Source organism: Lontra canadensis, unplaced genomic scaffold, assembly GCF_010015895.1.
Source record: "Lontra canadensis isolate GAN:19392208 unplaced genomic scaffold, GSC_riverotter_1.0 scaffold12, whole genome shotgun sequence".
In the NCBI taxonomy this organism is placed as follows: Eukaryota; Metazoa; Chordata; class Mammalia; order Carnivora; family Mustelidae; genus Lontra; species Lontra canadensis.
In genome coordinates this window covers 28,852,931-28,873,794 of record NW_022631006.1, presented here as the reverse complement: position 1 = coordinate 28,873,794, position 20,864 = coordinate 28,852,931, and the positions used below count along the sequence as shown (strand labels likewise).

The window sequence follows — 20,864 nt, the reverse complement described above, 5'->3', positions numbered from 1 at the left end:
CTTATCTTTGTGTTACATCTAGGAGGCAAAAGGATAAAGGATGGGCAAGGTTGTACTGTTTGCTTTTAAGGGAACAACTCAAGAGTTGGTCATATTATTTCTATTCATTGTTTGTGGCCTCTGTTCATTCTTGATTCAGAGGAAATCTCATGCTAAGTTTATTTATAGAATACAAATTTACAGAAATCTTTTTACTTTGTCTTTCTTTCCGTGTTCTCTCACTTACTTGTTTTCTCCCCAACATTTTCCTTTATATGCCTCCACTGGCATCAACTGCTATTAGGAAGACTCATGCCCATTCCTCCTTTTCCAGGGAGCTTTTATAGCTGATACAGAGGTGATGAAGTTCTGGGATGGCCTTAATCTTTAACCTTAAATCTTCACCTTTACCAGCCTAATTGCTCCTGGCCCAGAGAAAGCCCATGATAAGCATGCATACTAGGAGGGGCTAGAGCTGGGTTTCTTCTCTCTTCCTTTATCCAGGTGGTTCTGCATCCTAGTTATTTTAAGTCTACATTAACTGCTTATGGTTGTCTTCTTAAGGAGTTCCGGTTAACTAGGTGACCTTCCCTAGCTGTATCTTTGTCCCCTGCCCCCTTGGAAGATCTGATTCTGCCTCTGGTATTCACTCTTATTTATTTGGTCACATTTATGACAGGTTCATTGCAGAGCGTGGGGCCTCCTGTCTTCTAGAACATGTGGGCCAAATGGACAAAATATTCAAGATTCCACCACCGCCAGGAAAGACAGGGGACCTATCTCTCCGGCCACTGGAAGAGAACACTCTACGCCCCTTGGCTCCGATTTCCCAGCCTCGGTTGGTCTATGTTTCTATGCCTTTGTGAATTGGGAGAGGCAGTGGGCAGGTGGCTGCATTTCTGGCTGTTGAGATGCTCCTGTTCTACTCACTGAGGTATGCTTCCTCTTTCCCAGGTAGGGATTCCTCTGCCAGAGGAAGTTGTCACATTGTGAGCCAACTCTTCTCTCTACTGGGGAAGGGGGTCAGAGGGTGAGGCAGGCTCAGGCAGAGGGCTCAGGAGAAGAGGCTCTGGCTTTCTCATCACAGCTTGGCCAAATAGTAGCTTGAATCTTGGGCTAGTTGTTTTTCTTCATTTCTTGAAGCTTTAGCTTTTTGATTAGTAAAAGGGAGATTATGATTGTGCTTTCTTCACCGTGTTGTCATGAGCACATGGTAGGCGAATAGTAAGTGTCTAATGATCAGCTGATCAAGGAGGGTGTGTGAGAAATGGCAAGTAGGGTTTACGTTCCAGGGCTCTGAGGCCTACTGCACACCCCACCCCTCCGCCGCTGCTGTCCATCAGACCTTACTTGTGCCAGCTTGTGCACTAGGGTGAGCCTAGCTAGACTGAGCCTAGGCCTCTGCTTACCCCCAGATGGTGCAGCATCCGGCTTTTCATTTCCTCCACTTTCCGGGACATGCACGGAGAGCGGGACCTGCTGCTACGGTCCGTACTGCCAGCTCTGCAAGCCCGAGCAGCACCCCACCACATCAGCCTTCATGCCATTGACCTGCGCTGGGGCATCACTGAGGAGGAGACCCGTAGGAACAGGTGAGGGGGCCACAGGGAAGGGGAGCCAGGTCAGGGGTGAGGGACTTGTGTGGTAGAACTGACGTGGGTAGGGTAGAGGCTGCAAGGAGGGCTGAGGGCTTAGGGCAGGGGGAGCTCTTTGGATGCTAACAAGAGCAGCTTGCCTTGGCTTTGAGCCATGGCCCTGTCTTCCTATTTGTACCTGTATTCCCTGATCTGGTGCCTCCATAACCATGTCTGCAGACAACTGGAAGTGTGTCTGGGAGAGGTGGAGAATTCGCAGCTATTTGTGGGGATTCTGGGCTCTCGCTATGGCTACGTTCCTCCCAACTACAACCTCCCTGACCATCCTCACTTCCGCTGGGTAAGGCAGACAGCGGGGCTGGAGCAGGGTCTGGGGAGGAAATGGAGTTTGGGCAGGGGTGGAGAGAAACCCCAGTGTGTCAGGAACCTTGGGACTATGGCCAGGCAGCTCCTTGACAGTTGAAGTGAATCCCAGGCAGAAGTGCAAGTGGCCAAGTCCTAGATGAGGGGATTCCTTTGAGAAGTATCTTTCAGTTGGCCAAGGGATGCGAGAGGTAAGAGGGGAAGTCTGTTTAGGTTTTGCTATCAGAGCTGGGTTCTGATGTCCCTTCTGTCATTTACAGACTGTGTGACTTTGTGGGACATGGCTTATCCTAATCCAACCTCCACTTCCCCATATATTAAAGAGGACTAGTGGTGTCTATACTGCAGAGTTACTATGAGAATTAGAAATCTGTTTTTAAAAATGCTTAACACATGACAGGCATTCAATAAATGTTAGCTACTAGCTGTGTTTTATTGGCTTGTATCTGGAGGGAGGGAGGGAGGAACATTACTGAGATGCTGGAGCCCTGGGATCTTGGCAGGTCTTGGGGGAGGCGTTAGTGTGACCCGGGACTGAACCCACCTGTCTTTTGCCCTCTCCCCTCAGGCCCAGCGGTACCCTCCAGGCCGCTCTGTGACAGAGATGGAGGTGATGCAGTTCCTGGACCGGGGCCTGCGCCTGCAGCACTCTGCCCAGGGTCTCATCTACTTCCGGGATGCCAACTTCCTAAGGTACTTGCTGTTGCATGTGGGGCTCAGCTCAGTGGCCATGTCTTCTCTCCCTGGCATTCAGAGTACAGGATGGGCGAGGCTGGAAGAGCGCATGGGGCTTGGATAGCTGGCCTCACAGCACCACATTAGTTTTGCCTCTGAAGCCAGGAGATCTCTGTTGGGTCCGTTATCAAAGGAATGAGACTAAGACAAAGTGAAAGTTATGCAAAGCCTTATTCTATGTCAAGCATTAGAAGTCAGACTGACCGGCCAGGGCCACCTCCGAAGAGAGTGACCACCCCTTGGTCTTACAGGCTAGTTTTATAGGGCACAACCGCAGATATCTACATATGTGGCTTTGGCTGACTGGATGTCTCCTACCTGTGTGTTTTAATAACAGTTACCTGGAACCGATACTAGTAACTGCTAAAGCATTTATTAAACAACAAAATGGCTACCTAGGCAACATGGAGTCACTATGGCTAAGTAGGCCCAGGCAGGCCCTATGGGTTTAACAGGTTTTAACGTGGAATCGGCCCCAACAATCTCCACTTGGGAGTTTCAGGGAACCACAGCCAGGTCTGATGGTTGGGGGTGAAGAGAGTCTGGGGTCTGAGTGTAGATCACTCTCGGGGTCTCTTTGGGGGTCAGCTCTGTACCAGATGCATGGAAACCTGACTTTACTTCTGAGTCTGAAGAGGCTGCACATCGGATCTCAGAACTGAAGAGCTTCCTGAGCAGACAGCAAGGGCTTACCTGTCGCAGGTGAGCTGGGGGAGATAGAGAGCCCCTGCAGGGAGAGATACGGGGAGGGGAACCAGGCCCCGTCTAACTCTGCTTGTGCTCGCTTTGCCCACAGATACCCTTGTGAGTGGGGGGGTGTGGCAGCTGGCCGACCCTATGCTGGGGGGCTGGAAGAGTTTGGGCAGCTGGTTCTGCAGGATGTGTGGAATATGATCCAGAAGCTTTACCTACAGGTGAGCAGCTTTACCTATGGCCAGGTGAGTGGAGAAGGGAGTGGTCTGGGTAGTTCTGGATGGAAAGTAACTCGGGGAGGGGGCTCTGTGAGTTTTCAGGCCTGGGGGTTCTAGGGGCATGGAAATATTGTCATTTATTGGCCCATGTGCTCTCAGCCTGGGGCCCAGCTGGAACAGCCAGTCTCCGTCCCAGATGATGACTTGGTCCAGGCCACCTTCCAGCAGCTGCAGAGCCCACCGAGTCCAGCCCGACCGCACCTTCTTCGGGACACAGTGAAGCAGCTAATGCTTCACCGAGAGAAGCTGAGCCTGGTGACTGGGCAGTCGGGACAGGGCAAGACGGCCTTCCTGGTACATAGTCTCAGAGCCCTGGGCAGGAGGAAAGGGGTGCTGTGTGGGCAAAGGAAGTGGGCCACAGGGAGTTGTGCGTGGAAAACATAACCATGTTTTCTCTTTGCTTTCCATGCAGGCATCTCTTGTGTCAGCCCTGCAGGCTCCCGATGGGGCCAAGGTGGTCCCCTTAGTCTTCTTCCACTTTTCAGGGGCCCGCCCAGACCAGGGTCTTGCCCTCACCCTGCTCAGACGCCTCTGTGCCTATCTGCATAGCCAACTGCAAAAGCCAAGCAGCCTCCCTACCACCTACCGGTGTGTATCCCCCTTTAGCCCAGCCTCTTGATGCCATATCACACCACCAGTATGTCTTCCTCTCCTGCTGACCCTAGTACTTATCCTGCACACACAGGGGCCTAGTATGGGAGCTCCAGCAGAGGCTGCTGCCTGAGTATGCTCAGTCCCTGAAAAGTGGCCAAACCCTGGTGCTGATCATCGATGGGGCTGACAGGCTGGTGGGTCAGCATGGGCAGCCGGTCTCAGACTGGATCCCAAAGACTCTTCCCCCGGTGAGTGTGAGAAGGAAGTGGGGTGGGATGCAGTAGTGGGGAAGGGGGCCTCTCCAACATTGTCCTGCTCTTTTTCTTTCCACCTCCTTCTCCTTTTGCCCAAATATCACAGAAGGTGCACATGGTACTGAGCGTGTCTACTGATGCGGTCCTGGGGGAGACCCTTGAGCAGAGCCAAGGTGCCCGTGTGGTGGCCCTGGGGCCCCTGGAGCCTTCTGCCCGGGCCCGGCTGGTGAGAGAAGAGCTGGCTCTGTACGGGAAACGGCTGGAGGAGTCACCTTTTAACAACCAGGTTGGATGTAGGCCAGGGGTGGTGGGGGTGAGGACCCCGTGCTGCCCTGATCCTTGGTTTCTGAAGGAGCTCTGTGCCAGTGGAAGCTGTCAATAACTGGGAATCCTTATAATACCAGCCAGCCTTTTCCCTCTGGTGAATGGCCTCCCGGGGCCTGTCCTGATGAGGGAAGGAGTAAGGCTGTGGTTATTGGGTGGGCTAGGCTGAACCACGGGGGGCTTTCCGGAAAGAGGGTCTGGCATAGCAGTGGAGGGCAGGGATGGCTGTGTTCTGGGGTGAGGCCATCAGGTGACGCCTGCTGGGGACTCTCAGAGGAGGCACAGCCCTGCTCTCTGCTCCCTGCACTGAGTCCCCTTTGTCTTGTCAGATGCGGCTGCTGCTGGTGAAGCGGGGGTCCTCCCTGCCACTCTACCTGCGCTTGGTCACCGATCATCTGAGGCTCTACACGCTCTATGAGCAGGTTGGCTGGGGGCGTAAACCCTCACTGCTCATCTTTTCAGTCCTAATCCACTTCCCATTCTTTCATTTGGCTCCTTTCACCCCTATCCCTCTACTTTTCCTGCCCTCATCCTGTGCCGCCTTGGGGTGGATCTCCCCCACGCTTTCTCTTCTTTTTCTCATCCTTTCCCACACTTCCTCCTGCTGCCCACTCCCCTCCTTACTATGAAAGCTGCCTCTTCTCCTCCCCCCAACTGACTGAAGCCCAGATTCCCTCTTCTCCCAGGTGTCTGAGAGACTCCGGACCCTGCCCTCCACTGTCCCGCTGCTGCTGCAGCACATCCTGGGCACCTTGGAGCAAGAACATGGCCCTGACATCCTTCCCCAAGCCTTGGCCACCCTTGAAGCCACATGTAGTGGTCAGTGGTTGGGGTGGCGTGGGAGATGGAACGCGCAGGGGTTAGATGACATTGGCTCAGTTGGGTTCTCAGTGAGTGGTATGAGGAGGACCGGGTGTCATGGGATTGGTATGCTGTGTGGTTTTGTGAGAGCTTCAGAGAGCTGGGGTTTTTAGGTCTGACCGTGGACCAGTTGCATGGAGTGCTGAGTGCATGGCGGATACTTCCCAGTGGGGCTGAGAGCTGGGAAGAAGCAGTGGCTGCTGGCAACAGTGGGGACCCCTACCCCATGGGCCCATTTGCCTACCTCGTCCAGAGTCTGCGCAGGTACAGCTGCCCCTAATTGGACTCCCGCCAGTCTCCTGTGCCTTCCTGTCTTTGAGCCTGGGCCCTGTGTGGGCCTTTCTTCATTCCACCCTTCCCTGGATATAGCCCCTGACACCTGTCTCCCAGGCTCCAAATGGGCTGCCTCTCAATTTACCACTCTGTGGGATGGGCACGGGAGCCCACAGCTATGCCAGGTGCTCATTGACAGACCTCCTCCCCTCCTCTCCCGCCTTCTCTCCCTCACATGAGAACAGTCTGCTAGGGGAGGGCCATCTCGAGCGTGCTGGTGCCCGGCTCTGCCTCCCTGCCGGGCCCCTGAGGACAGCAGCTAAACGTCGATATGGGAAGAGGCGGGGGCTGGAGAAGACAGCACACGTCCTCATCGCAGGTGATTTTGGCCTGAACTGGCCCAAACTGACCCCGGGAGACTGAGTGTGGGGCCGATGCTTGGAAGCCAGGACCACCCACTGGTGCTCCCATTCGGCTGGCGCCGCCCTCCGCTGCCACCCCAGTGGGTGGATGGCTTTTGCTGTGACCTGTGCCATGCGATCTTTGGAGCTGCTTCAGGACTGAACCTGTCTCACTGTCTACTCTGTGACCCACACCTGCAGCTCAGCTCTGGAAGACCTGTGACCCTGATGCCTCAGGCACCTTCCGAAGTTGCCTTCCTGAGGCCCTGGCAGATCTGCCTTACCACCTGGTTAGTCTCCAGATCCTATAGGCACCTTCTCCCAGGCAACTGCTTTCACTATTCTGAGACCCCATTCCCCCTTGACCACCACTACTGCCACCCCTCTCTACCTTTCTCCGTCCAGTTTTCCTGCCCTCTTCCTACAGATCCTTTGTCCCAGCTCCTAGGTTGAGGTCCTGGCTGCACAGAGTCTAAAACTAGATTCTTCCTTCTCACCTGCCTCTTCACATCCTAATGAGTCCCGTCCAATCTTCCCAGCTCCAGAGCGGGAACCGTGGCCTTCTTGCAAAATTCCTCACCAGTCTCCATGTGGTGGCTGCACACCTGGAACTTGGTCTGGTCTCTCGGCTCCTGGAGGCCCATGCCCTCTATGGTGAGATAAGTCAGTGGCTTCTCTGAGATACAGGCCTCCTCGGTGTGTTCACAGGGGGTGTGCTGGGGGTAGGGGGTGGGAGGTATAATGCAAAGAACAGTTAAATTTCTATTCCAGGCTGAAAAGGCCAAGAGGGTAAGAAGTTGATTTTCAGGGGATCTTCTGCCCCGGTCTCTTAGACCAAAGGTTCTTAAACTTTATTTAACAGGCCTAAAATTACCTGGGAATGTTGTTCAAATTACAGATCTCTGGGTCCCCGGATTCTGGTTCCCTAGGTCCACAGTGGGGCCTAAGGCTTTGTACTTTTAACGGGTCTTCCTGATGTAGGGCCAGAAGGCTTCAAGACTTAACATTTTGACACATCATATGACTATATTTGGTACTGGGGTTAATGGGGCTATGGGCTGGCTCCCCAGTGATGCTCCGCATCTTTCCCACAGCTTCCTCAGTCCCTGAAGATGAGCAAAGTTTTCCTGAGGCTGAGACTGCCATGTTTCACACGTTTCTGAGGCAGCAGGCTCCTGTCCTCAGCCAGTACCCCCTGCTCCTGCCCCAGCAGGCAGCCAACCAGCCCCTGGACTCACCTCTTTGCCACCAGGCCCCACAGCTTTTCCAGCGATGGCGCCTCCAGCACATGCTACGATGGCTTAATAAACCCCACACTGTGGAGAGAGAGCAGAAGTAAGGTCCATGGCCCTGGGTACTGGGAACCCTGCCAGAGAGCAAGCCACAGCCCTTTCTGAAACTAGAGAAGAAAGACAGACCAGAGTCACAATGGAGAAGGGGATTCAGGCACAGGAATGCAAGTGTGAATTCCTGGTCCCTTCCTTCTCTGAAATCCTGGTTTCCTCCCTTTCTTCCTACTCTTTATCTAGTTCCAGCCTATCTCTGGCAGTTACCTCATCCCCCACAGCGGTAGCCCTCTCCCCCAGTGGGCAAAGAGCTGCTGTCGGCACTGGCAATGGGATGGTTTACTTGTTGGACCTGAGAACCTGGCAGGTATGACACTCAAGTGGGCAGAGTTTGCCTCTAGAAAAAGCCTCACAAACTGCCCTGAAGACCTCAGCAAGCCAGCCCCGCCTGTTATCACCCTGTTTGATTCAGCAACTTGTGTTTCCCTCACATGAAATCAAAGGCTTGGTATTAAATCCGTCACACCTGCCAAATATTTGCTGCACACCTTTCCATTCAGGGCTGCACTAAGGCTGTACTGTACTAAGCATCTCCAGGCGCATACCTGTCTTTGCCTACCAAGTGGCCATTTTGTTGAAAGATAAGACATACAAGGTGAAAAGGAACCAAAACCTAGCCATATAATATAGACAAGAGCTGAGTGAGTTGGATACCTCCAGGAGAACATGGGACAGGCAAGGGCACACATTCCAGTTGAGTAAAAGGCACAGGGGAGAATGTTTCCAGGAAACTTCTGGGAATGATTGCAGCAGAGGGTGCTTGAAGGAAGGTAACAGCAGATTAGGCTAGAGAAGTGGGTCCCACAGCCATAGCCACTCCCTTTCTCTGCCTCCCACCCATATCAACTCCCACTGCCATGTATGTATATGCATTCATACATACACAAACCCCTCAGAATCTTCTGTGACTTGGGGATGCATATGGGGTTGGGAATAGGGGAGATGTGGCCCCACTTGAACCGAGGCTTGGCCCACATCTGGAGTGGGGCCCAAAGCTCCTGATGTGGGGCCAGAGGGCCACCCTTTCTCTATCCCTTCTTGCCTTGGCCTCCTTTTTGGTTGGAGCTTGGAGTGGCTGGACACTGGGGGTCAGGAGAATGTTCTGAGCATGCTTCCCTGCTCGTTCTCCTAGGAGGAGAAGTCTTTGGTGAGCGGCTGTGATGGGGTCTCCTCTTGCTCATTCCTCTCAGACAGTGCCCTCTTTCTTACTGCCTTTGATGGGCTTCTGGAGCTCTGGGACCTGCAACAAGGTTGTCGGTAAGGGACCCCTCCCCCATGTCTTGGAGTGAGAGTCTTCCCTGCTTGTCAGAAGCCCTCAGGGCAGGGGAAAGAGGAGGGAGGCCAGGGGCTCCCAGAAGCCTAACTTTGTCTCCCTGGGCTAGGGTGCTCCAGACCAGTGCTCACCAGTATCAAATCACTGGCTGCTGCCTAAGCCCAGACCGCCGGCTGCTGGCCACCGTGTGTCTAGGGGGATGCCTAAAGGTAATGACCAAGGGGCAGTGGTAGTCAAAGTGGCCCTAAATGCAAGTCATCCCCGCAAAGTTGTTCTCTTAGTGTGGCGTTCCTGCTGACAGCTTGGCCTGGGGGAGGCTTTTCCTGGTGCCTGGGGGAGGCTGAGGGCAGGGGGCTGGACAAGATGGCCTCCGGGCTTGAGAGGCTTAGGCATCTGTACTCAGCACCTAGTTTTCTCCCCTTCTTTCTCCTTCAGCTGTGGGACACAGTCCGTGGGCAGCTGGCCTTCCAGCACACGTGTCCCCGGCCTCTGAACTGCGTTGCTTTCCACCCAGAGGGGCAGATGATGGCTGTGGGCAGTTGGGCTGGCAGCTTCAGCTTCTTCCATGTGGACGGGCTCAAAGCTGCTAAGGTGAGAAGTCCTGCATCGCCCTGGGGCAGGAAGGCCAAGAGGGCAGGAGTGGAAGATACGGGATTATGGACGTCCACATTCTGTTTCACTTTGGGCTTGTTTTGAGAGCAGGTCCCCACATTTCTGTTTCTACTTCCTTGGGTAGGAACTGGGAGCCCCAGGAGCCTCTGTCCGTACCTTGGTGTTCAATGTGCCTGGGCGGGTTGTGGCTGTGGGTCGGCTGGACAGCACGGTAGAACTGTGGTCCTGGCATGAGGGGGCACGGCTAGCTGTCTTCCCGGCCCACCATGGCATTGTGGCTGCTGCCCTCTTCCTGCGTGCCGGGCGCCAGTTACTGACGGCTGGAGAGGATGGCAAGGTCAGGTGGCAGAGGCTGGTGGTGGGTTAGGAGGAGGGGGGAGGGCAGGGGTATTTGGGGGAGGGTGGAGCCTTTGTTGGGGACACTGTGGAGGGGCTTCGCTGGTGCAAGCTACAGGGAGAGGGGTGCAGTGTATGCATGGGCCGCTTTCTGAGAAGAGAAGGGAGCCCTTTAGGGAGGAGGAGGACTTTAATGGGGGTGGCTCTTGCTCTGGGGGTAGAAGTGGTTTATCTTTAAGTCCTGTTCTTGGCCCTCAGGTTCAGGTGTGGTCTGGATCTCTGGGTCAACCCCGGGGGTGCCTGGGTTCCCTTTCTCTCTCTCCTGCCCTCTCTGTGGCTCTCAGCCCGGATGGTGATCGGGTGGCCGTTGGGTACCGAGCAGATGGCATCAGGATCTACAAAATCGCTTCAGGTGCTGAAGAGAGAGGGGATGGGGTGTTTGAGCCTTTGGAAAGAGCCCCCCCCACCCTGAATTCCCTTTCCGAGTGTCTCACTCTACTTTTTCCTCACGCTCTAGGTTCCCAGGGGGCTCAGTGTCAGGCACTAGATGTGGCAGTGTCTGCACTGGTCTGGCTAAGCCCTGAGGTGTTGGTGAGTGGTGCAGAAGATGGGTCCCTGCAAGGCTGGACTCTGAAAGGAGGTTCCCTTCAGTCCCTCTGGCTCTTGTCCAGGTACCAGAAGCCCGTGTTGGGACTGGCCACCTCCGAAGAACTCTTGGCTTCTGCCTCAGGTACTGCTGGGCATTGGGCAGCTTCCTTTCAAATATGCTTGTGCCTTCCCTCAATTTATATGTGTACGTGCATAGGAAACACACACACACATATAATTATTTTTAAAACTTTCAAAGTACTTGTAAATGCACTTCTCTTGCATCATCAATCTACACTGTTTCTTCTTGTTTCCTAACCCTGATTCTGGGACCTCTGTTAATTGCTGGAATCCTCTGAGTTTCTGCCCAAGGGGAGACTTTGCTGTGTATGGGGATGGGTTTCCCTTAGGAGGAGGGGAGAGGTGTTGAGGTGAAAATGCAGAATGGTCTTAGTCCTCTCCAGGTAGGAGACTTGGTCCAAGTGATAGTGGTCGCTTGAGAAGAGGAGGGTCCGGAGGTGTAGCAGGGAGTTGGGCAGCTGAAGAGCCAGAGCTGGGAGTGCCTGGTGTTCCCGTCCTGTGACCTCATACGATGACTGCCCCTTGTCACTTGGGTGCTCCACAGCCTGTGACTCACTGCCATTGGACATCACCCTCACCCAGCATGCTTGACTTTGTCTTTGGGGTCCTGTCTCACTTCCTCTTTCAGGGAATCTTTCTTTCTCCCTCTTTCCAATGCAGAAGATTTCACAGTGCGGCTCTGGCCAAGGCAGTTGCTGACACTGGCACAGACAGTAGAAGACTTTCCCTGTGACACTGAGCTCCAGAAACACGAGGGTCCTGTGAGCTGTTGTAGCTTTAGCGCCGATGGAGGCAGGCTGGCTACCGGAGGCAGGGACCGGGTGAGCTGCGGGGGTGCTCCCTCCTTGAGCCCACAGCCCCTCTGGGTCTTGGATTCCTCAACAGTCCGTTTCCCATGGCTCCCGAGGCATTTTGCTTTACCACACCCCCTAGGCCACCTCTTTCTACCATCTCTTCCCTAATATTCCCTATTCCTTTAAATTTTCTTGCCGGAAATGGCCCTGATGTTCCTACCTCCCTCCTCTGGTCCTGACTGCTCCCTCTCTTGGGACCTATCCAGAATCTCTTCTGCTGGGATGTGCGGATGCCCAGAGCCCCAGTTCTGATTTGCTCCTTCTCTGCCTGTCACCGGGACTGGGTTACTGGCTGTGCCTGGACCAGAGACAACCTACTGGTAAGGGAAGGGGTGGGGGTGGGGCAGAGCCCAGCAGGGTTCCTGGGGGAGGACCACACGGCCCAAGTCATCCTGCTTCTGACACCTGTTTATAATAATAGTAATAGCTGACATTTATTGAGCAAGTATGTGCCAGGAATTGAGCTAAGCTCTTCATACGTCTTGCCTCATTTAGTCTTTACAACTCCGTGTGAGGTAGACAGTACTACTATCTCTATTTCACAGACGAGGATCTTGAGTTCAGATAGATTAAAGAACATTTTCAAGGCCATATAAGTGATGAGGCTGAAGCACTAATCATAAGAGAGCCCGCATTCTTAATAAGAACACAGAACTGTCTCCCCAAAGGCTTAGGGTACCTATCCCTGTAGTGAGAGGATACTGCTGTATTTTCTTTGGTCCTAAGGCAAAAAAACAAAAACATAAACCCCTCAGATTATGCACTCAAGGTTGGTGAAGCCTAGTTTTCCCATGCACAGTTCCCACGCTTGTTCTCAGGAAGAGATGAGAAAGGAGTGAGAATCAGTTGACTAGAATTGTCACAGACTGCTCTCTGCCCTTGCCTGCTGGGCAGCTGCATCTTTCCTTGGTATTGCAGGCTGTTCACCTTTGTCTGGTTTGTGAATAACAGGGACAACAGCCACTGTGTATTCAGTGTTCAGTACGTACCAGGCAGGCCTTCATGTAGGTGCAGGTGCATCAGCCCCGCAGCAGCCACAGCAAATAGTAACACTGTTACTATCCTCATTGACTAGACCACAATCCCAAGGCGCAGAGAGATGAACTTGCCCCAGGTCACAAAGTAAAGGATGGTGGAGCTTGGAATTGAACCCAGCACAGCCAATGTTCTTAATCACCAACCTTAATGCCCATCCCACCCTGTGCCCGCGTTGTCAATATACAAAAATGCTGGAGGCATGCTGCTAATCCCACTCCTCTGACCTCTGACTGTGTAGGTCTCCTGCTCCAGTGATGGCTCCGTGGGGCTGTGGGACCCAGGACAGCAACAGCAGATTGGCCACTTCCTAGGTCATCAGAGTGCCGTGAGCGCCGTGGTGGCCGTGGTGAGGAGGTGGCAGAGAACTCACTGGGGGCCCTGGGAAGGCCAAAGAGGCTTTGGGAGATGGGTGCATTGGGTATCTAATCTCAAAGGCAAAAGAAGCATAAAGAATGAGATACTCGGGCCTGAATTAGAGCAGGATGAGGGTATTGAGATGGAGGGTTGGTGTGAGGGGAGGAAGAGGGCAGCTCAGTGTCTGAACTATGTGCAGCATTGCAGTCCTGAGCCACCCAGCCTGTGTCCCCAAGTTCTCCACACTCTTGGACATCTCCTAGGCCTTTAGTGCTCAGCCCTCACCTCTGTGGTAGGAGGCATACTCCCCTCGTCCTGCTCGGTGCGATTCTGGTCTGATCTTGTGCTCTGGAATAGGAAGAACATGTGGTGTCTGTGGGCCGAGATGGAACATTGAAAGTGTGGGACCATCAGGGTGTGGAGCTGACAAGCATCCCTGCTCACTCAGGACCTATCAGCCACTGTGCCGCTACCCTGGAGCCCCGGGCAGGTAAGGAAATGCCAGTTCCCTTTTCCTCCCTTCCCCCCTGCTTCTTCCCTTCTTCTGACTTCATCTCTGTGCCTTCTCAGCTGGGCAGCCTGGGTCAGAGCTTCTAGTGGTGACTGTTGGACTGGATGGGGCCACACGGTTGTGGCATCCGCTCTTGGTGAGTTCCCTGAAAGGACTGGGGTGGATGGAGTGGAGAGGGCAGAGTAGGACAACCTCCTAAACGCTGAGCCCCTGCTTTCCCACCTCCGTCCTTTCCTCCTAGGTGTTTCAAACACACACCCTCCTGGGACACAGTGGCCCAATCAGTGCAGCTGCAGTTTCAGACACCTCAGGCCTCCTGTTGACCACCTCAGAGGATGGTTCTGTACGGCTCTGGCAGGTACCTGAGGAAGCAGGTGAGAAGGCATGGAGAGAGGCAGTATATAGAGGGGTGTGTTAGTGGGACTATGAAGGTCAAGGGTGGCCTGATATCTCCTCGTGTCCCAGGAGTGGTCCAGCTTCTAATGCATCACCTACTTCCTTCTCCAGATGACACATACACACCCAGGAGTCCTGTAGCCATCACTGCTGTGGCCTGGGCCCCCGATGGTTCTGTGGCAGTATCTGGGAATCAAACTGGGGAACTAACTTTGTGGCATGAAGCTAAGGCTGTGGCCACAGCACAGGTGAATTGGGTCAACCTTGGTGCTTGTCTGTGTGACCTCTGCCCCAGTGGTACATGTACTGGTGTGTGTGTAGGTGGCTGGGAGGGAATGAGGATTAACCCTGGCTCTTCAGGAATACTGAGATGGACGTGTCATGCTCCCCAGGCTCCAGGCCGCATCAGTGCTCTGGTGTGGTACTCGGCACACACCTTGATTGTTCTCAGTGCTAATGAAAAGGTCAGTGAGTGGCACGTGGACCTGCAGGAGGGTTCAACACCCAGAAATTTCAGGTGAGATGGGGCAGCTGGGTCAATGTGATATGCTGATGGTCTCCTTATAGATTTTGTGCAAATCACTCCACCCCTACTTCTGAACTAGGTCAATAGGATGTTAGTAAGTAGGAAAAAGTCCTTGGGAAATTGTTTTGGCTCCCCTTCATGTCAACTTAAATAGTTATCAAGTGTCTACTTTAGGCTAAGCTCTGAGCCAGGCTGTGTGAACCAGATTGAAATTACCTTTTAATTTAGGAAGCACAGTAGAGGAATATGCACTGAAGTCAACCACCAGCAATAGGCAGAGTGATTAGTATTATAAGGAAGAGATCTATAATTCCCAGAATTTGAGAAATTTATAGTTTACAAAAGAGTTGCTATTTGAGGTTGGACTTTAAGGATGAGTAGGAGTTCTCTGGACCCTTAAGAGAAGGGAATGGTGTTTCAGTAGTATTAACAAAAGGCAAGGAGGCATGAGAGTGCATGATATATTCTGGCACAGCCGAGACGTTGGGTTCTTGGTGAGAGTGGCGGTGGGGGGTTTGGGGAATTGGATTGAAAAGATAAACTGGGGGAAGGCTGTAGAGGGCACAGTGTCAAGGATTTTGAGAATAATTAGCTGCTGTTTAGGAAGAGGACTCCAGTGGCATTATGGAAGATGGGTAGTAGTAGAGAGATACTACAGGCAGGGAGGCCACCTTCACAGCGGTTGCTCTAGTCCAGGAAGACATAGTGTGGGCCCCGAACCAGGCAGTGGGATGAGAAGGAGGGATAGAGATTTAGGCAGGTGTTGGCAAGTAGAATCCACAGTGCTTATTAATCAGTTGGAGGTCAGGAGGGAAGGAAGAGACAAGAAGCCAAGAGATGCCTCATTTGAGCAGGTAAGGGGATGGTGATGATGAATACTGATATAAGAAAAACAGAAAGAGTAAGAGAATTTGTAGGGAAGGTAATTGATCCCGTTCTGTACTTCTCTCCTGAGGAATTCATGGGGAGCCAAGGAGCCTGAGAGAGGTGGACTAAAATAGGGTCTTTCTTTGTCCTTGTACCTTTTTTGAGTTGCAGTCTTCACCTGAACCGAGTTCTGCAGGAGGACTTAGGGTTCCTGACAGGTGTGGCCCTGGCTCCAGACGGTCACTCCCTCATCTTGGCCAATGCGGGTTTGCGATTACAGTGCATGAAACCAGGGGAGGCTCCTTCTGAAATCTGGTAGGATTCAAAAAGCTGTTTCCTCTCAGGCTATAGAAAAAGGAAAAGTGGGTTAGTGGTTACCCTGAACTTGGGTCTAACTTAGAACAAAACCCTGGGGTCTTACAGAGAGATGTTCATGGGTTCAGCCTCTTTCTTTCTTATAAACCAGGAGCTGCTGCTATTCGGAAGGTGCTATGTTGTTGTCCACCCATCCAGACTATGGTGTGTTTGTCCTGCAGTCATTGGAAACTAGAGGCCTTTATCTCTTAGTAAGTCTGATTTGAGTGTGTGTTAAAACATTTGTCCACGACCAACACTTTTAAAACCTTGGGGCCATGGTTGAGGATAAGAGGAGGGGAAAGGCATTGGTTCCAAATTCCCTTCTCTTCCTTCAACTGGAGTGGCTCTACTTCAGAGCATTCTATAGTGGGTTTCAGCTTCCCTGTAATATTTTACCGATACAAAAAAGGATTCCAGTGTTTAAAAAAAAATCACAGGAAACCATTAATGTAGGAGTTTTCTTAATTGCTTTTTTTCTCATGTCTCTCTTGTCTTGCCACTGTGAGTACTAGTGTCTGGAACAATACAGACATATCTCATAGACATTACATTGGGTGAAAGAAGTCAGACACGAAAGAGTACATACTACATGATTTCATTCACATAAAGTTAAAGAACAAATGGAACTAATTTATGGTGACAAAACTCAGAATATTGTTAGCTCTGAGGGTGGGGGTGCTCTGGTATTGACTGGGAAGGGTCACGAAGGCAAGTTTCTAGGGTGACGGAAATGTTCTACATGTTGACCTGAGCAGTGATTGCACGGATGTATACATATGCAGAAGTTCCTTGAGATGTACGTTTAAGATTTGTGCACTTAGGGATGCCTGGCTGGCTCAGTTGGTTAAGGCTCTGCCTTTGGCTGTGGTCATGATCCCGGGATCCTGGGTTGGAGTCCGGGGCTCCTTGCTCAGTGGGGAGCCTGCTTCTCCCTCTGCCTGCCGCTCCCCCCCTGCTTGTGTGCTTTCTCTCTCTCGCTCGCTCTCACACAATAAATAAATAAAATCTTAAAAAAAAAAAAGGGGTTCACGCTCTTTACTATGTCTAAATCACAGTTAAGAAAGTCCTGACCAGGGATGCCTGAGTGGCTCAGTCGGTGAAGCTGCTGACTTCGGTTCAGGTCATAATCCCAGGATCCTGCGATCAAGTCCCGAATTGGTCTCCTTGTCCAGAGTGGAGCCTGCTTCTCTCTCTGCCTCTGCCTGCCACTCTGCCTGCTTGTGCTCTCTCTCTGACAAGTAAATAAAATCTTAAAAAAAAAAAAAAAAGTGCTGACCAGCCCAGAGCCTAAAACAGTTGCTTTGGCTGTATAGGGTCAAGTGCTATGAGTAGGCTGAACAAAATGAGCCATCCTTTCACAGAGGCAAAAGGAGTCAGGAGAGTTTCAAGAGAGCCTCGAGTTTGAGCCGAACCTGGAGAATCCTACTGGGACTGCTGTGTTGGTAACCCAAGCCAAACCAGAATCTGGTGAGTGGGGTGGGAGGACCCACAGGGTCTGGAGATGCCTTGGAGGTGATGGTGGGTCCTATGAAGCCAGAAACCTAGCTCTAACCTCTGTCCTTGAAATGGCAGAGTCCTCATTTTTGTGTGCCAGCTCTGATGGGTTGCTGTGGAAACTCTCCAAGTGTACCCCTGAAGGAGAATGGGAGACAAGCAACCTCTGGCAGAAAACGGAAATGCCTGAAACCCCAACTCCAGAGACAGCCCCATCTGTGCAAGACAGCAGCACAGATAGCTGGTCCCCACCCCCACAGCTGAGGACTCAGCAGCGTAGAAAGGTGAGTTAGAGGCATGGGTCACAAATAGAGGGGAGGAGGCTCTCTGTCTGACCGGTGGATGCTTCCTTGACAAAGGAAGGCCCACTGAAAGCTCACCACATCGCTTCTCCTTCCCCTCCAAGATTCACTCGGGCTCTGTCACAGCCCTCCATGTGCTGCCTGGGTTGCTGGTGACAGCTTCAAAGGACAGAGATGTTAAGCTGTGGGAGAGACCCAGTATGCAGCTGGTAAGTGTGTATTTATGCAAGGAGGGCTAAAAGAACGTCACAGAGGGCAAACTTGGGCAAAGAATGTACAAAAGATCAAAATTCTGTTTTCTTCTATCTTTGCTATCATGTGCAACTAACCTATTTCTAAATAAAAGGCATTAATGTGAGAGAAAAATGAGTTAGTAAGGAGGCCCTAGGCTTGTAGGAGGCCCTTAGGAGGCCCTAAGGCCCTAGGCCTTAGCCTTCACCTCCCCATCTTTTGTTCCCCTTTGTAGCTGGGTCTGTTCCAGTGTGAAGCGGCTGTCAGCTGCCTGGAACCTTGGCTGGGCCCCGACTCTACCCTGCAGCTTGCGGTGGGAGACACACTGGGCAACGTGTACTTTCTCTCCTGGGAGTAAAGATGCCCCACCCACTTGTGCTTGAGATGCAAAGCCGGAAGACACCAGTGGCTCCTTTTTTGATTCAATTTTTAAAATAAAGTGTCAGAAAATCTCCAGTGCAGTCTGCCTGTGTTCTGATGTGGATGTGGATCAGAAGAATATGGATATCCTCATGTTTCTTTTCTGATTTAACATTAGCCCTTACTAGAATTGCAAGAAAGGGAACCAGTTCTTTCATAGATATTCTTTGAAACCAGGCTTTAGAAGTCTTGTGTCATTTGCTGGTCCAAGGGTCCTGAGATGCCATTCCTGGCGGGGGGAGGAATGAGTGATGTTGGCCGGCACTTAGTTTGAACAGAGTGCTGAAGACATCTCACTTAGTCAAGAAAGATTAAGAAAAGGAGGAGTGAGTTGCAAGTGCCCCCCAGTCAGGGCGTTTAGAGAGAACATTAAGTTCCTCCCACAGAAATAGCCTCTTCTGTGCGGAACTGACTGTCCAGATGAGAGGTGAGAAGCTGGGGCGCTGAGTGGAACGGGACTCCTGGCTTTCACAGCCGCTGACTAGGCAGCAGCAGCAGCCATTTGACTTGCACATGTTTGTCAGTAATAGTAATTTGCATTCTTGGAAGAAACCCCAAAAGTGTAGCTCTCAAATTGAAGTTCATGAAGATTAAAACATGGAGAGAGGGAACAATCCTACCCATGGACTCACCATGGACTGTGATCCTTTTAAGTTCTAAAACCTTGTTTTCCTATAGTTTTATCTTATGGGAGAGGAAGTTCCCTGAGACTCTAAGAGTTAGGGAAAAGTTCAAGGTCTTCTATGTCCCAAAGCTCAAGGACTCGCATATGAGAAGCCAGGCTTACAAGATTTTGTTCTAAGTTGGTAGGGTTTTCTCAGAGAACTACCACTGCACTCTGATTAGAAATGAGTTTTGACGGGTGCCTGGGTGGCTCAGTTGGTTAAGCGACTCTCTTTAGCTCAGGTCATGATCCCGGAGTACCTGGGATCAAGCCCCATATTGAGCTCCCAGCTCCATGGGAGTCTGCTTCTCCCTCTGACCTCCCCTCTCATGCTCTCTCACTCTCTCTCAAATAAATAAATAAAATCTTAAAAAAAAAAAAGAAAGAAGTGAATTTTGAGGAACTGGGGAGTTGAGGGTACTGAGTTTTGTTCTCACGTTGCCCTGATTCCAGGTTTTCGTGGACAGATCATCTGAGAGACTTTCCCCTTATTTCTACTAGTGCCCCATGGTCTCCCTCAGCTGGAGGATAAAGATATAAGAAATTCCATCAACTGATGTTTTAATCATGGGTCATGCTTCTATCTTCTCTCATGTGTCTCATGCAAGGGCTCTAAAAGTACCTTCTAGACCACCTCCTCCACATACCTTGTGACCAGAATCCAAATTAAGGTTATTTGAAATTTATGATTTATAATACTACCCAGAAATGCTACAGAGAACCGTGGCACAGCATCATCCTGAAAGTTGCTGATTTCAGTCTTTTGCTTTTTGCTCTCCTGAGAGCATGGGCCAAGGACAGGAGGAAGCCCTCGACGCCTGTATTCCAAGCTCGAAAAATTCTACGAAAGCCCCCCATCTAAGGCCGAAGGATGGGGATGGAGAAAGCTGAGAAAAGGCTGACTTGACTTTTGCTCGATAGACAGCCTTGTTGGCCAGGCCCTCCTGAAGGTTTTTTTGTCTTTCTTACCTTGCAGGTGTACAGCAAGGTCATAGTATAATTGCTGTGAGTGACAATAACAGACTCTGGGTAACTGTAAACATGTGCCCGAGGGAGTTGAAGGGAAAATTAATTTAGGTAGTTTATTTTATTTTTAAGATTTTATTTATTTATTTCTTTGACACAGAGAGAGAGACAGCAAGAGAGGGAACCAAGCAGGGGGAGTGAGAGAGGGAGAAGCAGGCTCCCCTCTGAGCAGGGAGCCCAATACGAAGCTCAATCCCAGGACCCTGAGATCATGACCTGAGCTGAGGGCAGCCGCTTAACGACTGAGCCACCCAGGGGCCCTTAATTTAGATAGTTTAAACATTTTGAGGTTTTGTTTGTTTGTTTTTAAAGATTTTATTGTATTTATTTGATGAGAGATAAGAGTCAGAGAGCACAGTTGCAGGGGAGTTGGGGGATGGCAGAGGGAGAGGGAGAAGCAGGTTCTTTGCTGAGCAGGGAGCCCCAAATGGGGCTTAATCCCAGGACCCTGGGATCATGACCTGAGCCAAAGGCAGATGCTTAACTGACTGAGCCACCCAGGTGTCCCAATTTTGATCACTTTATTTTTCTTTTACTGTTATTTTTCCATTCTCTGTTAGAAGCAAGTCATTAAACCCAGCCCCCACTTAAAAGGAGAGAGACTAAACCTCCTGGAGGGAGAATTACGGAAGAATTTCTGCTCCTATGTTAAAATCACCATAGTAATCAGTAAATCTTGAGGTAGGTTTTTTGAAACTATGAAAGTTATCCTGTTCCACTAATTTTAGCATCCGTCCATTGATCCTGACTATAGCAATTATTACTGTGATTTTTTTTTTTTTTTTTTTTTAGAGAGAGAGAGAGAGAGTGTGTTGGGGAGGGTTTGGGGGAGGGTGCAGGGCGACGGTGGCAGAGGGAGAAAGAGAGAGAAAATTCCAAGTAGGCTTCTGAGCTGAAATCAAGAGTCAGATGCTCAACTGACTGAGCCACTCAGCACCCCATTTCTAATGATTTTCTATTTCCCTCAAGCCTTCTACGTTAATTGAAATCCTTCTGAAAGGATTATTTATCGTTTCTTCCCCATTTCCAGAATGTATGGAGTCATTCATCTATTTCAATCTTTCTGTGGGTTTTTCATAGATGTCCTTTGTCAGATTGAAGAAGTTCCCTTCCATTCTTTGCTGAATGTTTATCATGAAAGGGTGCTAGATTTTGCCAAATGCCTTTCTGCATCTAATAAGATAGTCATATGACTTTTGTCCTACACTGATTTTCATATATTGAACCAACCTCACATT

The 20,864-nt window shown here is 51.2% G+C and overlaps 1 protein-coding gene across 1 annotated transcript in view; it reads left to right on the top strand.

Moving 5' to 3' along the window:
- TEP1 (telomerase associated protein 1) overlaps window positions 1-17,972 on the top strand; it is a 38,439-nt gene extending 20,467 nt beyond the window's left edge. Inside the window, exons 18-55 of the mRNA XM_032856948.1 lie at window positions 659-817; window positions 1,395-1,571; window positions 1,794-1,914; window positions 2,506-2,630; window positions 3,261-3,374; window positions 3,469-3,586; window positions 3,743-3,937; window positions 4,056-4,231; window positions 4,329-4,485; window positions 4,598-4,777; window positions 5,145-5,237; window positions 5,502-5,634; window positions 5,790-5,940; window positions 6,195-6,328; window positions 6,552-6,640; window positions 6,890-7,004; window positions 7,445-7,685; window positions 7,880-8,003; window positions 8,829-8,953; window positions 9,079-9,178; window positions 9,405-9,560; window positions 9,706-9,918; window positions 10,176-10,329; window positions 10,435-10,647; window positions 11,247-11,407; window positions 11,647-11,760; window positions 12,717-12,824; window positions 13,190-13,322; window positions 13,403-13,479; window positions 13,585-13,717; window positions 13,851-13,987; window positions 14,132-14,256; window positions 15,304-15,447; window positions 15,599-15,698; window positions 16,851-16,956; window positions 17,062-17,267; window positions 17,390-17,494; window positions 17,752-17,972. Coding sequence (XP_032712839.1) covers window positions 659-817; window positions 1,395-1,571; window positions 1,794-1,914; window positions 2,506-2,630; window positions 3,261-3,374; window positions 3,469-3,586; window positions 3,743-3,937; window positions 4,056-4,231; window positions 4,329-4,485; window positions 4,598-4,777; window positions 5,145-5,237; window positions 5,502-5,634; window positions 5,790-5,940; window positions 6,195-6,328; window positions 6,552-6,640; window positions 6,890-7,004; window positions 7,445-7,685; window positions 7,880-8,003; window positions 8,829-8,953; window positions 9,079-9,178; window positions 9,405-9,560; window positions 9,706-9,918; window positions 10,176-10,329; window positions 10,435-10,647; window positions 11,247-11,407; window positions 11,647-11,760; window positions 12,717-12,824; window positions 13,190-13,322; window positions 13,403-13,479; window positions 13,585-13,717; window positions 13,851-13,987; window positions 14,132-14,256; window positions 15,304-15,447; window positions 15,599-15,698; window positions 16,851-16,956; window positions 17,062-17,267; window positions 17,390-17,494; window positions 17,752-17,874 — 5,335 coding nt within the window. The 3' untranslated portion in view covers window positions 17,875-17,972. The remainder of the gene's footprint in view (window positions 1-658; window positions 818-1,394; window positions 1,572-1,793; window positions 1,915-2,505; window positions 2,631-3,260; window positions 3,375-3,468; window positions 3,587-3,742; window positions 3,938-4,055; window positions 4,232-4,328; window positions 4,486-4,597; window positions 4,778-5,144; window positions 5,238-5,501; window positions 5,635-5,789; window positions 5,941-6,194; window positions 6,329-6,551; window positions 6,641-6,889; window positions 7,005-7,444; window positions 7,686-7,879; window positions 8,004-8,828; window positions 8,954-9,078; window positions 9,179-9,404; window positions 9,561-9,705; window positions 9,919-10,175; window positions 10,330-10,434; window positions 10,648-11,246; window positions 11,408-11,646; window positions 11,761-12,716; window positions 12,825-13,189; window positions 13,323-13,402; window positions 13,480-13,584; window positions 13,718-13,850; window positions 13,988-14,131; window positions 14,257-15,303; window positions 15,448-15,598; window positions 15,699-16,850; window positions 16,957-17,061; window positions 17,268-17,389; window positions 17,495-17,751) is intronic.
- Window positions 17,973-20,864: the final 2,892 nt, after the last annotated feature.